The 13,914-nt window shown below is 44.1% G+C and overlaps 1 protein-coding gene across 1 annotated transcript; it reads left to right on the forward strand.

The window, feature by feature from the left end:
• Window positions 1-3,778: 3,778 nt before the first annotated feature.
• On the forward strand, window positions 3,779-12,976 carry LOC149341014 (uncharacterized). The gene is made up of 5 exons (XM_089551217.1): window positions 3,779-3,862; window positions 4,692-4,861; window positions 9,131-9,189; window positions 10,412-10,483; window positions 12,748-12,976. Exons 1-5 carry the CDS (start codon window positions 3,779-3,781, stop codon window positions 12,882-12,884), a joined length of 522 nt encoding a protein of 173 aa, XP_089407343.1. The 3' UTR covers window positions 12,885-12,976.
• The last annotated feature ends 938 nt before the right edge of the window (window positions 12,977-13,914 follow it).

A 13,914-nucleotide genomic window follows, 5' to 3' on the forward strand; every position in this document is an offset into this window, starting at 1 on the left:
CCCCCCCCCCCCCCCCCCCCCTTCATCCTCCCCCAATCTCTTGGGCTGTTTTCCTTGCGGGGAAGTGGAAGCTACACAAGTACGCGCAGGTGGGGTGAGTTAAATTCCTCGACTTTCGCCCTCATATTATTTGACATTTTTTTCCAAGAATATTTTTTTTCCTTTCTTCTCGAGAGCTTTACAGCGAATGTCACATTCTACTCTCCACTCGTGCAGGCATTTAAGCCTACTAGTGACGCATTTAACTTTGTTTTTATGGCAGCAGGAAATGCAGCCGCACCGGCCGAGGTTTTATATCGCTATCATGGACTAAGCAGCCGAACGGGAAACCAATGCGAGCAATGTAAAGGCGGATGCAGAAAAAGTAATATGTCAAGAAACAGAAGAGGTTAAGCAACTCCACAAGGATAATAAAGGCACGCTGACGCACGGAATATTTTCGTTTCTTCAACAGGATGTGATGGGGGGGGGGGGGGGATACTAGATATCAGCATGAGATATAATTGATTCATATACCTGGACAATATTTTAAAGAAACTCCTACCAAGGCATCACATATTCTGTTCAAAATGATGGAGTCACCCCACACAAAAAAAATCAAGCAGTGCAACTCTTGAAAGAAGAAAGAAAGAAATAATAACCAGAAAAGTAAACAATGACTTCAAATTTATAAAATGATTTCGTACAACAAAAGAAGAAAATTTGAGAAGCGTAAACTGCTGGGCGAGTTTTTACATGTTCAACTGTGAAAAACCAGAGGAAAAGGACGCAGGACCTGGAGAAACACACAGACTGTCGACAGTCTGTGCGTGTCTTCTCCCGGCCCTGTGTACTTTTTCTTCGTTTTTTTTTCACTGGAAGAATATTTTACCACTTAAAACCAGAAAAGGGCTTTGGGGGCAGTTTCTGAGAGATAGCAGTGTAAAAGGTAAGAGATATACGGAACATACTGGCGACTATTAACAAACCGACTCCATGCTATGGTGGCACCAAATATTAGTCCAAGGGCATGCTGAGGCGTGGCGTGTCCTCCGTTGCGAGCTCTTCACCGGCACGTTCAGAACTTATTTTCGGAGTTTTGCCGCGAAAATGCATTTTAGGATCAAAGTTAGAGGGATTTTTGCACGTTAACGACAAGAATAAGTAAGCCGCTCAGTGCCATAGAATGAGTTCTCTGGTGCCAGCAATGCAGAAAGCGCATGTGTAGGGTAAGGCCTTCCGCCACAGTGAAACGCTTGCAGACCATGGCAGACGTGGTTCTTATCAAACATCGAAGCTATAGTTCTGAAAATATGATTTGGCTGGACTAGAAGACCAGATGTAATTACGAAGCGAATTAAGAAATTACGAATTACGAAACGCTAGACAGCGATTTCCGCCTTATATCTCGTTTATTACTTCCCAGCATTGACAAACAAGGGCGAGTTTTACGTTATATTTTAAAACAAACGTGAGTATATCTGGTTGGTCCACAGGAGTGTCCGTAACGTCGCCATACTCATTAAAGTTGATATTAGAGCGTATGAAAGAAATCAAGACCAATCGAAAATGCAACGTTTGGATGCTGGCGGAGGTCATCATTTTCCGATCCAGCGTAAATAAAGGAATACTCAGAAGGTCATTTTATCGAAGCGGATGGCACGTGAACCTTCTGGCTTCTCCACCACATGCGGCGTTGAGAATGGCAATAAAAAAAAAAGTAATTACAGCGCCTTTGGAATGGCACAAATTAGGATCGTGATGTTTCAAGTTTAAGCTTTCATAGCAGGCTGCTCCGCGAAGACACATCAGAAGCTGCCAGTCAACTGATGAGCAGCCTTTGTAGTGCGCGGTGCGCTCGCTGTTAGCTCGATAGTCGGGCGGACTCGAATAGTCGTCGTTAACTGCTTCATCATGAAAAAAAAAATAAATTTTGCACTTTTCATTCTTTTATGGGTGGCGAAATGGTAGCAATTATCCCCTAAGACCTGATGCCGTCCCCACTTCCCTGATCGTCTGCCCTAAAATAGTTCAAGGCAGCAGTCGAACGACGCTGCATCCGTCGGCCGAAACCGAAACTGACTGGCCCGCATTTTTTTTTTTTCATGTCCTTTGGTTTGACCTGGCGTTCTGCACAGCTCCGCGCCTTGAATCGAGAAAGGCTATCTTCAGCGGGATTCGGCTATCCGGTAACCGTTCGCCTCTGACTACTCTACTGCCGTAGCTTCATCACTGTTGTCCATAACGGCGGAACCATACGCGCATAAAGACGGCCGCGGAATGTTGTTGCCAGCAGTGCTTTAGCGGCCCATAGAACTCGCCATGTTATTCTGCTAAATTCATTTCACACGCTTGAGTGCTTTGCCCCAGAAAAAGTCGATTTTATGACGCATGTTGAAACAGACCACTAAGCTATATACTCCTGACACGTTGAAAACTAAATGTGAACATTTTCTTCGAACTTTCGAGCCGTAAATGTGCTTCAAGCTGTCTGCTTCTATACTATTATTTAGAACAGGTTAAAGAGGCACACATTTATACAATGTCTGGTTGCCAGCAAATCTTTCTGTATTTGTTAAAATATGCAGCATACTGATGCCCACCACACAAAACTTAATCTCTGAGATCTATTATTTGCATGCAGCCAGTGGTGACTATGATACTGTCTTTTTGACGCACCTATTATGCTCTCCTTGGGAACCTGCGGGACGACAAATGAGGATTTCTCAGTGTCTGAGCGAATACTGCCTGCGGAAACAAACTGGAGGTTAAGTTTGATTAATCAAATATAAACAGGCTAAGAAGAGCTACCGCTCTGAAATGAGTTAACAAACTAGGTGCGGTGTCTGGTCACCCGCTCCCTCTAGTAGAGTCCCAGAAGTGGGGCACAGACAAGAGTAGATGCTCGCGCAATCCACAAAAGCATTACGTGGAACCCAGTTTGATAACCCCTGGCTTTGCAGTTTTCTTCTATTCTTTTCCAGTGTCCTGAATACTTTTTATGCCACGTTCATTTCTATATGGCCTTCTTTACTAAAAAAAAAATTATTCAGTCCTTCAATGTTCCTTGATTATTCCTTTGGAGTTGGTTGAATGTCGTGATTTTCATCTTGTGTTTGTATTTGTGTATCCCCATTTGCCAGTAAATCACACGAGGCCTATACGTTTCTCTGCTTGTTGGCGCGTTCGTCTGCAGAGCCCAAAATTGCGGGATAAAATCCTGTCTTCTGAGGACAGATTCCCTTGATGGGGTCTGTTCAACTATAATATTCGTAATGAACGCTGAAGAATGCTCGCTCTTATGAACACATAAGATTTTTTTATATATTTGGCATTTCAGAAGACGAAAAAGCATGGAGGATAGAATACGTAGCAATCACTGAGATTGTTTGGCTGCAGTCGAACTGGCTCCTCGATTCATTCCGGGGTTTACTTCGGCATCCGTCAGCCACCGGATCATTAACCTCGAGTCCGAAAAAAAAATCGGTAACTGTACTTTTTTAACTGCCTGCAGGACAGTTCATGAGAGTGTGTAGTTCGCAATGGAACCATCAAGAAGATCGAAAAAAAAGGGTGCTCTTTTGTCATTGGCCGAACATGGGGTCAATACACGCACCGCACTCGTATGTGCTTTTGTAGCTGCTGAGTCACATGGAATGGCATGAGGAGAAGTAAAAGTTCAGAGACAAAAAAGAAGGTGGAGAGGGGCAGTGGCCGTAACGGCAGGTAGCCTACAACCCCCTTAAAATGGGCATCACCCTTGTTCCACAGCGACTTTGGCTTGATAGCTCACGCAGATATGTATCCGAGTACTTTTGCAGCCTTGTTTGCGTTCCTGGCAGTGCCGGTAGTGTACGGAACACCCATGGAGGACCTCTTCAAGGTACGTGACACTTGCCCGACAAACAGCATCTATTTGAGGAGACAAAAATATTAGAAATGTCTTTTTCTGCGTATTTGTGTGAATAAAGAGTGTATATTTTGTCATGCGCTATGAATCGAACTATTTCCTACCCTTGATCACGACAAAGGTTCTGATGAAATGCAGAGAATGCAATGCCGTGACGTTTGGCCAGCGCCAAAGATGCAATTATAAAGCTTTTAGGTCTGAGAATAAGGAAAGAACCAATATAGAAACAGCTTAGAATATTTGATCTTTGGAGTCTGACAATATATTATTTTATCTTTAAAGACTTGGCAGGAAAACTTTTTTGATTTTGCGCCGTAACTTTGGATTTACCGTGAAGTTGGAAAAGAATGTCGAATTCAGATGATAGACACTTGTACGCGTCAACGGACATGGTCCGCATTGTGTTCTGAAGCCTAGGTAACTGGTTCATTTTGTACGAATGATGTTATTGAGAATAAGGCGCCTATACATGACGTAAAAAAGCGTAGACCCGGGGTTTAACTGTTTCCTCGACTGGATACAGCCTATGTTAGCCTGTCTTCGTACACCAGTTTATGTAGGCCTTCAATGTAAAGAGGATTTCGAGCATTTGTTTCGGGAATAATGACTAGGATATAGCCCCTTTATTGAATCGCGATTTATTTTACAAGCAAATAACTTTAGATGTCGGCTCTTTCTAGAATACCACCCTTTCTTTATAATTTTTCACTTCGCTTGTGCAGCTCCCTTCCCTCATTTTAATAGCTTATTGTTTCTTTTTTTCTCTCCGTACATGCTCTACATTCTTTGATACCACGGGCAGCGATTGCACGAGAAGCCTCTTAAGCTGTACCAATGCTTCCGCAACGCCTCCACTTTCGAAGACCCGTCGGCATTTGACCTCACCCTCCACTGGAGCGGCGTAGGTCTTCCGGACAACAAGGCCTCCGGTAATGTTTCATATTCCAAGCCTGGAAGCCAAGGAAAGACCAAGTGAGTGCTGTTTGTGGTTTTGACGCGACAGAGTTAACGCTCCCGTTCTGCAGAAAATCCGGTGTCGTGTTCGTCGTCGGTGATGTGAGGGAAAAGTCCGTGGAGGAGCAACCTATGTGGGCTACCTTGGTCACGTGGCCTTGTGGCGTCATCACTGCCCGCCCACCAGGTCGTGAGCAAACTGACCACCGTGGCAGGTGGCAGTTAATGGCTGGTCTCGCGATGTCGCTTGGAAGGGCAACCTGGATTGCACAATCCCCGCCGGAGGCAGCACCTGCCATCGCACGGCCGTAGCGCGTCGCCTTAACCACTGCACCGATCAGCAAATGTCATATTTGGACTGCCAGGATATATGAAATCAAAGTCGAGAATGATCAATTCCGCATTATCATCATCATTAGCCTGACTATGCCCACTGCAGGGAAATGGCCTCTCCCATGTCTCTCCAATTAACCCTGTCCTTTGCCAGTTGCGGCCACTGTATCCCCGCAAACTTCTTAATCTCATCCGCTCACCTAACTTTCTGACTCCCCCTGCTACGTTGGCGCTCTCTTGGAATCCACTGCGTTATCCTTAACGACCAGCGGTTATCTTGCCTTCGCATTACATGCCCTGCTCAAGCCTATTTCTCCCTCTTGATTTCGACTAGGATGTCATTAGGTAGGCAAACGGCGAGGTAGGCAAAAAAAAAAAGAAAGCGCAGGTAAAACGCGTTCAGTGACAGGAGAACTACATGAGACCTCCTAAAGCCACCAACTTGCCCCAAGCACGCGGGTTTTTGAGCCGTCCCGCTGTGCGGACAGCCACCGCGCCTCAAAGGGTCAGTAAATTTCAGGTTCTTCTTCTTCTTTGCACCAGAGGTGCCCCGCCAGAGACGGTTGGTAACTCGAAGACTGAAGCTTATTTCTTCGCTCCAGGGGTGCCCCGTCAGAGACGGTCTTGTGATCAGTTGAGATGCAGGGATAAAAAAGGGAATAACTGAAGATTTATATACAAATATTTACAGAATATACAAGTTAGATACAACGGCAAAAAAACAACCAAAAGGCGGAACTGGCTAATATTAGGGGAGGCCCCTACTCGGCGTAGCCGAAGATGCGTAGCATCTCACCTTAGCCCAGAACCCCGCTTCCGGCTCCGGGGCCCGGTTTTAAAGCCTTAAAGGCCCGGCCCACATTTGGTAGCTCCCAATCATGTTGAATTGCTCACATGATTGGTTTACCGAGAACATGGCCAGCCCTCCAGCTTCCGTAGGGCAAAACGCCCTTTCCACAAACACAAACGCACGGTCGTGCCAGCACGTGCGGAGTCGAACATTCTCTCCGCCACAAAATAAAATAAAAATAAACACAAATATACATTCGTGCCAGCACGTGCGTGAATCGGTACCGCGGGGCAGGGGGGACACCCGTACTTCACGGCGCGTTCGCGAGCGGCAGCGTTGCAAGAAAGGACGCGCTTCGCTTTGAGCGCCCCCAGCCGCGTTCCGATAACCCCGCGTACACTACCGATCCCTTACAGGGTCATTCATTAATTCTGTACTACACCCACTGGGAATTAAAGCAACTAACGAGGCTTTGGCGCTAGCGTCAGTAAGGCGCGGAAAACGGGACACAGGAACTTTCACAGACGTGGCCTATTGCCTTGGAAGGTTGTGACAAGAGGAGAGGAAAGCGAATTGAGAAGATATCTGCCACGGAAGAACCCAGATAGCGGCTGCCGTCGAAGCAGGAGGTTACGACAAGGGCAGGGGAATGCGCAGCCTGAGGATGATTCCCCGGCAGAGTGCAGGGCCAAACCAATGTTTATAGCTTTCTCTAGTTCATGCGCTAAGCCGGTAAGACTAGTTTTACAAATTTTACCTGTCTAGAGTTTCGAGTTATTAGAGAGTTTTAGTATTGCGGGCTTTGCGTAATTGCGTGCATAGCGGAATAGCGGGTCCAGAGTGCGCATGCGCAGAACGCTAACGGGGAAATAGCGTTAGCGTACGCACGCAATTTTCAGAATTTAGCGTTGCGGCTTTTGCGCCCTTAGCGTGGAAACATGGCGGCGTCCTTTCAAGCGAGAGCCGCCCGCTTCAGCCGATTCAGCAGCTCTTGCGATTCCGGTCGGCATGTTTACCGGCAACTACTGGTGTTGTTGGTTTTCGCTATGACTTACCTTGCTTCGACGATAAAGTTTAAGCTGCAATTCAGCCCAGTTTTTGAGATACGCTCTCGATTCTGGAGCGCGCAAGCCTAATGGAAACTCAAGCTGCAATGCTACCGTCTGCAACTGCCCAAAACGCAGCAGAAACGTAGCAAAAACGTCTGGAACGAGACAAAAATAGATTTGGAGGTTTTTCGCGATGTTTTATGGACTTAAATTATGTAAAAAGAGTTTATATTAAATTTACATAAGTTTTTTGAACATTAGACGTCATGTGATGGCAAATATTCTTGCTCCAACGGCTTGTAGTTAACATTGCCTTTACTAAATGGCGCCACTGTTTTACGTTTTTATTTCATTTTATTGTAATTTTGGGGTCATTTTGCAGACGAAAATGAACACTGCACTAATAATTCGTATAAAAAACTCGGAAATTATAATTTGGCAAGTTTATTTGGCAAGTTTACCATTTTAGAAGGACCATTCGCATCCATGTCAAGCAGATGGCGTTTAACGTTTTCAAAAGGCTATACTAAAACTGTCTGTGGGGATAAGTTGCTTGCGGCACGCTAACGTAATTTCCCTTAGGTCCGCTATCACGCTAACGCTATACTAAAACTCTCTAATAATATAACTCCTACGTACTGGAGGGCTCCGAATTCATTTCGACCTGCTGGGGTTTTATTAAAGCGCACCACCGTCTTTATAGGCATCTTATCTCTTCATTTCAGCTTTATCGAAATGAAACTATGGCCGAACTCATGCTCTTGGGATCGGCAGTCGATAGCTTTAGCCATTGAACCACAGTGGAGAATCTCCAGTCATTGCAAGGAAGGCTAAGCGGGAAATATCAAGGAGCATCGACCATTAAATGTACATCATCTACATATCGTATTCTCGAGGCCACTGCAAATACTTGATGTCTATTATCCTCATTTGAGGGCATGCTAATCGTCGTAGATATCGTATTTATTTGCACAGACCTCTCCGAGCACTTTATCCAGCCTTCGGGCGGACGCTGCATGCTACATTTATGCTTATGGGGTTTGAAGTCCCAAAGCGACTCAGGCTATGAGGGACGCCGTAGTGGAGGGCTCCGGATAATTTCGATCACCTGGGGTTCTTCAACGTGCACTGACATCGCACAGTACACGGGCCTCTATCACTTTACTTCCTACGAAATGCGAGCGCCACGGCACGGATTGAGACCGCGTCTTTCGGATTAGCTGCCAATCAACATAACCACTGATCCACCACGGTGTCTTTCGTATACATTTTAGTCAACGTCAAAGTGTTCACTACACTCTTTCCGAGCAAGTGCTAGCTTTGAGACGTGCTTACACGTCACACCCTTTGCAGCTTGTTTCATGCACTTTTGAAAGCATTTTAGCTGGCCTTTCACGCTTAGTACCGCATGCCTCAAGCGACCGCATGAGACACATAATCGAGGTAGGCCACACAGAACCCACACGACTCAGGTGTTAATATCATAGTTGCCAGAAAGTGAACGAGGGAACTCTTTTTTTCAGCTTACTAAATCGTCAGCAACCGAATACAGAAACTGGACCAATATCAAAGTCTGTCATTCATCTCACTGCGAATGCAGATAAAGCAAGAGGGCACTAACGTTGTGTTTGTGCTATCTGAAGGGGGGACTTTATACATCGGGATCCCCGAGATATTGTAGGAATGGGCTGCGTTTCACGTAGACGAAATCTGATCTTAAGCGTGCCTGCAGGACTGCTTATGTTTTTGAAACAGTGTGTGCAGCTAGGAGGGGTACAATAGTGTCCACGTATACCGCGAAACACTCTTGTAGCCATGAAAAAAAATGCATGATGTTGCAACACGTGGCACTCACTGATGGAGGGAGAGAAGGAGCTGAAAAGAGAGGAGAATAATATTTCCATTAATTTCTTCTTTCCATCTCTCACCACTCCTTAGCGTCATGCTTCAGGCAGCCGCTTGGAGTGAGACAATTACCGCGCTTTTTCTTTTTTAATTGCTTGAGCCAAAGTGACCCTACCTAATCAAATGAAACCTAACCTTACCTAACCACCATTTGGTTCTGCAGGCAGTGATCTGCTCAAAACTCATAACTGCTCATTTTTGCTCCCGCAGGTTTGAAGTGAAATCAAAATATGTGCCAGAACATGACTACGCCATATTGACCCGCCAAAGTAAGTTAATAATATCCCAGGAAACTTATACGTGCGTTTGGTACTAGTATTCTGTAACTACAAATATAGCCAGAAATATCTGCTGGTAACATGGAAGTTTATAAATGTACGCCTTTATAGCCTCCTCTAAAAGTTATTATTCAAGTACGCACTTTGAATTGCATCTTTGTCGACCAAAAGTGTTAACAAAACATTGATACGTAGCTTTAAACGCGTGAAGAGAGACTGATGTTATAACAAAAAACTCAAATAGAAAAATGAAACCCTTGGTACCGACTCAAACAGCAATTAATTAATTAATTAATTAGCGTTACCCGAAGGGCCATGCATGGGTAGAAGAGCAGTGAGTGTGTAATGGGCACTGAAAGGTGGCGTTTACAAAAGACATGAATGTCGATGGTCACAGCCATCTCAGACTTGAGAATATACATTACAGCTTTAAGGCCGAATGCAGAAGGCTCAATAAACTGAAAGCCAAATAAGCGTATATGTGCCGCGATCTCCAGGGCTTCACATTCAAAAATTTTTAATGCACTTCACCAGCACTCTCATGACGGCTCACAACGATCTGGTTGTAGAGTTGGGTGCTTTGCTTTATATTTGAGTGTTAACGTGAACGCTTTATTTTCGCTAAATCGGATTGAAGAGTTTTAATATTGGCAAGCCCTGGCTGTAGATATTTTTTTGTTGGTAATAAACACCAGACTGGCTAGCATAAAATATAAGGAACGCGATCTCTCGCTGTTAGACCGAAGTGAAGTGTTAAGATTTCATTCTGGGCTCATTGCTCTGGCTCGCTTGTCTTCATGACTAATTAACCCAACTGGAAAGGGATGCTTGTGGTTTTTCGGCTCTCGCGTTAAAATCTCACCGCGTGCCTTCTCCTTGTGACGCCGAAGACGCGCCCATGCGTCTTCGGCGTCACTTGATATGGGGCACATCTGCGACAAATATCAACTCAAACAAAAACACACTTAATCATCCCTAAAGATAACCTAAACGCGTCATGATGGTGACGTTCACCGAAAAAAGTATTGTGTAGGGGACGTTCAACTAAACCTGAGAAGTGAATTGTGGAGAAATCCTTGACTTCGCGGAAAAAAAAAAAAAACGCACCGGCATATTTCAAAATATCCTTGTGGGATCACTATGAATAAGTGGTATTCTGAAGTGCTGCTCGAATCAAACTTTTCGGAAATTTTTTTTATTCCATTTTCGTTAGGCACAGGAATGCGTGTGGATCTTTACCAACTTCGTCCGGCTTATAAGGGAAAAGCCTACTTCTTTAAACATGGTAAGCAATGCAGAATTAAAAGAAATTTTAAGCACTTCTTTTTAAATCCTGAAGGGATACTCAAGAGCAAGACTAAGTCATCAGTACTGTGATATTTGTGTTTGAAGTTTGCAAATATATAATTTTAGCTCAGAACAGATCTTGCATAAGCCACAAAACTGCGCAATAACGAAATACAAGTCGCAACGCCCTGCGATGCGAGAGCTCAGAAAACTGCGCCCGGTCTAATGAGTACTTCACCAGCCACGATTTCTTCAACACCTTCATCACATTCAAGTGCAGCACTATTTCGGCGCACAACATTCATCCGAGCAGGAGGATCATACCCAACAATTCTGGACAAAAGCAATTTTTAGCGGGAAAAAGTTTATGAACTATATTTTTTCATATAATGTAAGATTTTAGTATAGCAATCAATATACCTGCCGACGGCGCGACGGCAGTCGTGAATTCATCTCAATTCATTTCACCTTTATTTTCAACACTTTTACAATGTTGACGGTCTCCCAGGCAAAAAGCTGTAGTAACAGCTTGACGAGGCCTGGAAGCCGGCGGCGGACAGCAGTGACAGCGGTACAAAAAGAAATTATACACAAGATATCAATTGCTGTTACACACGGTCACACATATTTTATCACGGTTACATTTTATCACAGATTTACAAATAGAGGTGAAGTAAATTAATCAAAAAAAGATATTGAGATGTTATACAAAAGCCAGGGTTAACATGCACATGAAACTGCAAAAAAAGCGATAATTGCACATATGAGAGGTTAAACTACCATGTGTATGTTTTTTTTGAGCACGTTACAATTTTACGCCAGAAACAGCAAACATGGTTCACTCCAGAAACATTGAACGCAAAATCTTACGCGTTATTCGAGCGTTATTAAAACTAGATAGACTGATCTTCTATTCTATTTGCTATTCGCGTTCTTGCTCTTTTCAAAAGCGTTCCCCACTGGTTTTCTAGGGTAGCCTTAAGTGCTCAATGTGATCGATGGAAACAGGTTAGGAGAAATATTTGGTTGCACATCAGAAGAATGGACCATTACCTTCAATATTTCCATAATAGTTGTTTACAGTTTTTCAACATTCCAAATTTTTGTCCGATGATCTTGGGCATGTGCAGAGACCGGCGGCTGCAGATATACGAGAATGCGAAGACGCGACATTGCGAGGACATAGCGAGGACGCAAAATTAATTCACTTTTTAAGACATGAAAATTTATTAAGTAACAATAAATAATGATATCAATAATTATTAGTTTATGATGACTACACGCACCCGTATTTTAAGACAGTAAGCGAGCATTCATGCGGGTCAGCAGGCTCTTAAGAGATTGGAGTTCCAGATATATGGCACTGAGCTCACATTCGCATATAACGCGTATCTATATCTCTATGGATGGATTTGTAGGCCGTGCGTTCCTGCGGTTCCATCGAAGGGAAGCAAAAAGAACTGTTGCCTTGTTTGCTTTCGATCTGTCGCTGACGAAAAGAAAAAAAAATCCCATGACATATATGTGTACGAGTTTGAACGACACAAGTCCAGCATTCGTGGACAAAAATCTCGAATATTGGAATATATTGAGGTACTGTTGTGGAGATACTGAAAGTAATGGTGCATTGTTCCGATGCTTAGAAAAATCTTCCTTTTGAAATTTTCCCATCGCTCGCATTTAGTAGGCAAGATTGATATGAAAATAATGTCTTTGACGATAGCAAAAGCATTAATACCAAAAGAATGCAAGCCGGTCGAAAGGAGATCTTCAGATATATTGACTGTTATAGTGAAATCTTATAATGCATAAAAAAATGAATTCGTAGACTCTTTCCCGTCGAATAATGGTTTTGTGCAGGATTGCTGGATATGTATGCCCCACTGCTCGGACCGTTTTGCCTCCCCTCCGCCCCCTCCGACGCCCTTTTCCCCCTTATTTGCCTCTTTGTTCACTAAGCTATTACATCTTTCGGTGTAGAGGCTGCTACTCAGGCTGTGAGGCTATGATGCATGCCACAGGAACTAAAGGCATAGGAATTATTCCGAACATATCGGGTTATTCAGGGCACCGTAAAATCTAAATGCGTGGGGATTTTGGAATCTCGCCCCTTTCCAAGCCGTACACGACATGTCATGCTCGGCAGCTACATTCCACAGGAACTCAGGCAGTTGAAATAGATATAAAACAAAAGAAAGTCAGCACTTATTTTTCAATTCGTGCACCTGTTTTTTTCCCGCTTCCTACTTTTTCTTTTTGCAGTCGTCACACAGAGCGGCGAAGTAGCCCTCAAGATCTTTGACACAAGCACAGGATGTGAGAATGCCAAGGCCTTGCGCGAACAAGTGTGCCCCGAGCCTTGTCCCTTGAAGCCAACGCGAAGGAAGCCCTCGCCCTGACTCGACATTTGGAACTCACAGAGCGTCTGAATGCGGCATTATTGAAGGCAAGCTGCGTACAAATGGTGTTTATTTTTCGGATTTATGTCAAATTAAAAGCCATTGTCGCTTTTTTTCGAAACCACTAAGCGTTGTGACTTGTTTGCTTGTAATGTTGAACATGCACGCACAGCATTACTTTGTACCTGTAACACGTGGTCAACACGTGCTCACCCTACTGAAGTAACCAGCCTTAATCCCATCCCTCTTAAAGCCGAAAGCACATGGACGCCGGAAGCGCAGCAGAGTCCCGAATTAGACTTGTACATTAAATCTGTCTCGAAAGAAATTATAGACCAAACAAAGCAAGCTCGAAAACGCAGAAACGTCACCCCAACAGAACAGGCTACTCTGAACCACTTAGCTTCTAGAACCGATATAGTCATTAAGCCTGCAGACAAAGGAGGTAGCATAGTTATCCTGCCGGCCGAAAAATACAAAAAAGAAGCTTTTAGGCACCTCAACAACCCTTGTCATTATAGGAAATTAGATTCAGATCCCACTTCAGAGTTCTGCAAATTGATTCTGAACAAACTGGCAAACTTATTATCACGGGAACTAATGTCGCAGTCCGACTACCACTTCTTAAATCCGCTAAACAAACAGGCAGGACGCTTTTACCTACTTCCCAAAATCCATAAGATTTCCGCAGAAGACTTGTTTACCGCAGATATCCCCGGCAGACCTATCGTTTCAAACAATAACACGCCAACAGAGAACTTATCAATTTTCCTGAACAACTATCTTGCAGATATTCCTACCCACCTCCCTTCCTTTGTCGAGGATACACCGCACTTTCTCCGCATAATAGAGTCTCTGAATCACGCTTCCATTATCCCAGCAGATAGCATACTTGTCACACTTGACGTCGCCGCTTTGTACACAAATATTCCCATAAATGAAGGTATCGACGCACTCTCCAAAATTCTAACTCAAAGTCCTCACCCGCACGAAACTGAAGTGTACCTCACGCTACTTGAATTGGTACTAA

The sequence above is a fragment of the Amblyomma mixtum genome, chromosome 6 (assembly GCF_055824585.1).
Source record: "Amblyomma mixtum isolate Tamu chromosome 6, ASM5582458v1, whole genome shotgun sequence".
NCBI classification, from domain to species: Eukaryota; Metazoa; Arthropoda; class Arachnida; order Ixodida; family Ixodidae; genus Amblyomma; species Amblyomma mixtum.

Excerpts from the sequence above, each read along its gene's own strand:
- LOC149341014 (XM_089551217.1), top strand. The coding sequence starts at position 3,779 with ATGTATCCGAGTACTTTTGCAGCCTTGTTTGCGTTCCTGGCAGTGCCG. Across the intron at positions 3,863-4,691 it reads CCATGGAGGACCTCTTCAAG|CGATTGCACGAGAAGCCTCT; the intron begins GTACGTGACACT and ends TACCACGGGCAG. Across the intron at positions 9,190-10,411 it reads CGCCATATTGACCCGCCAAA|GCACAGGAATGCGTGTGGAT; the intron begins GTAAGTTAATAA and ends CATTTTCGTTAG.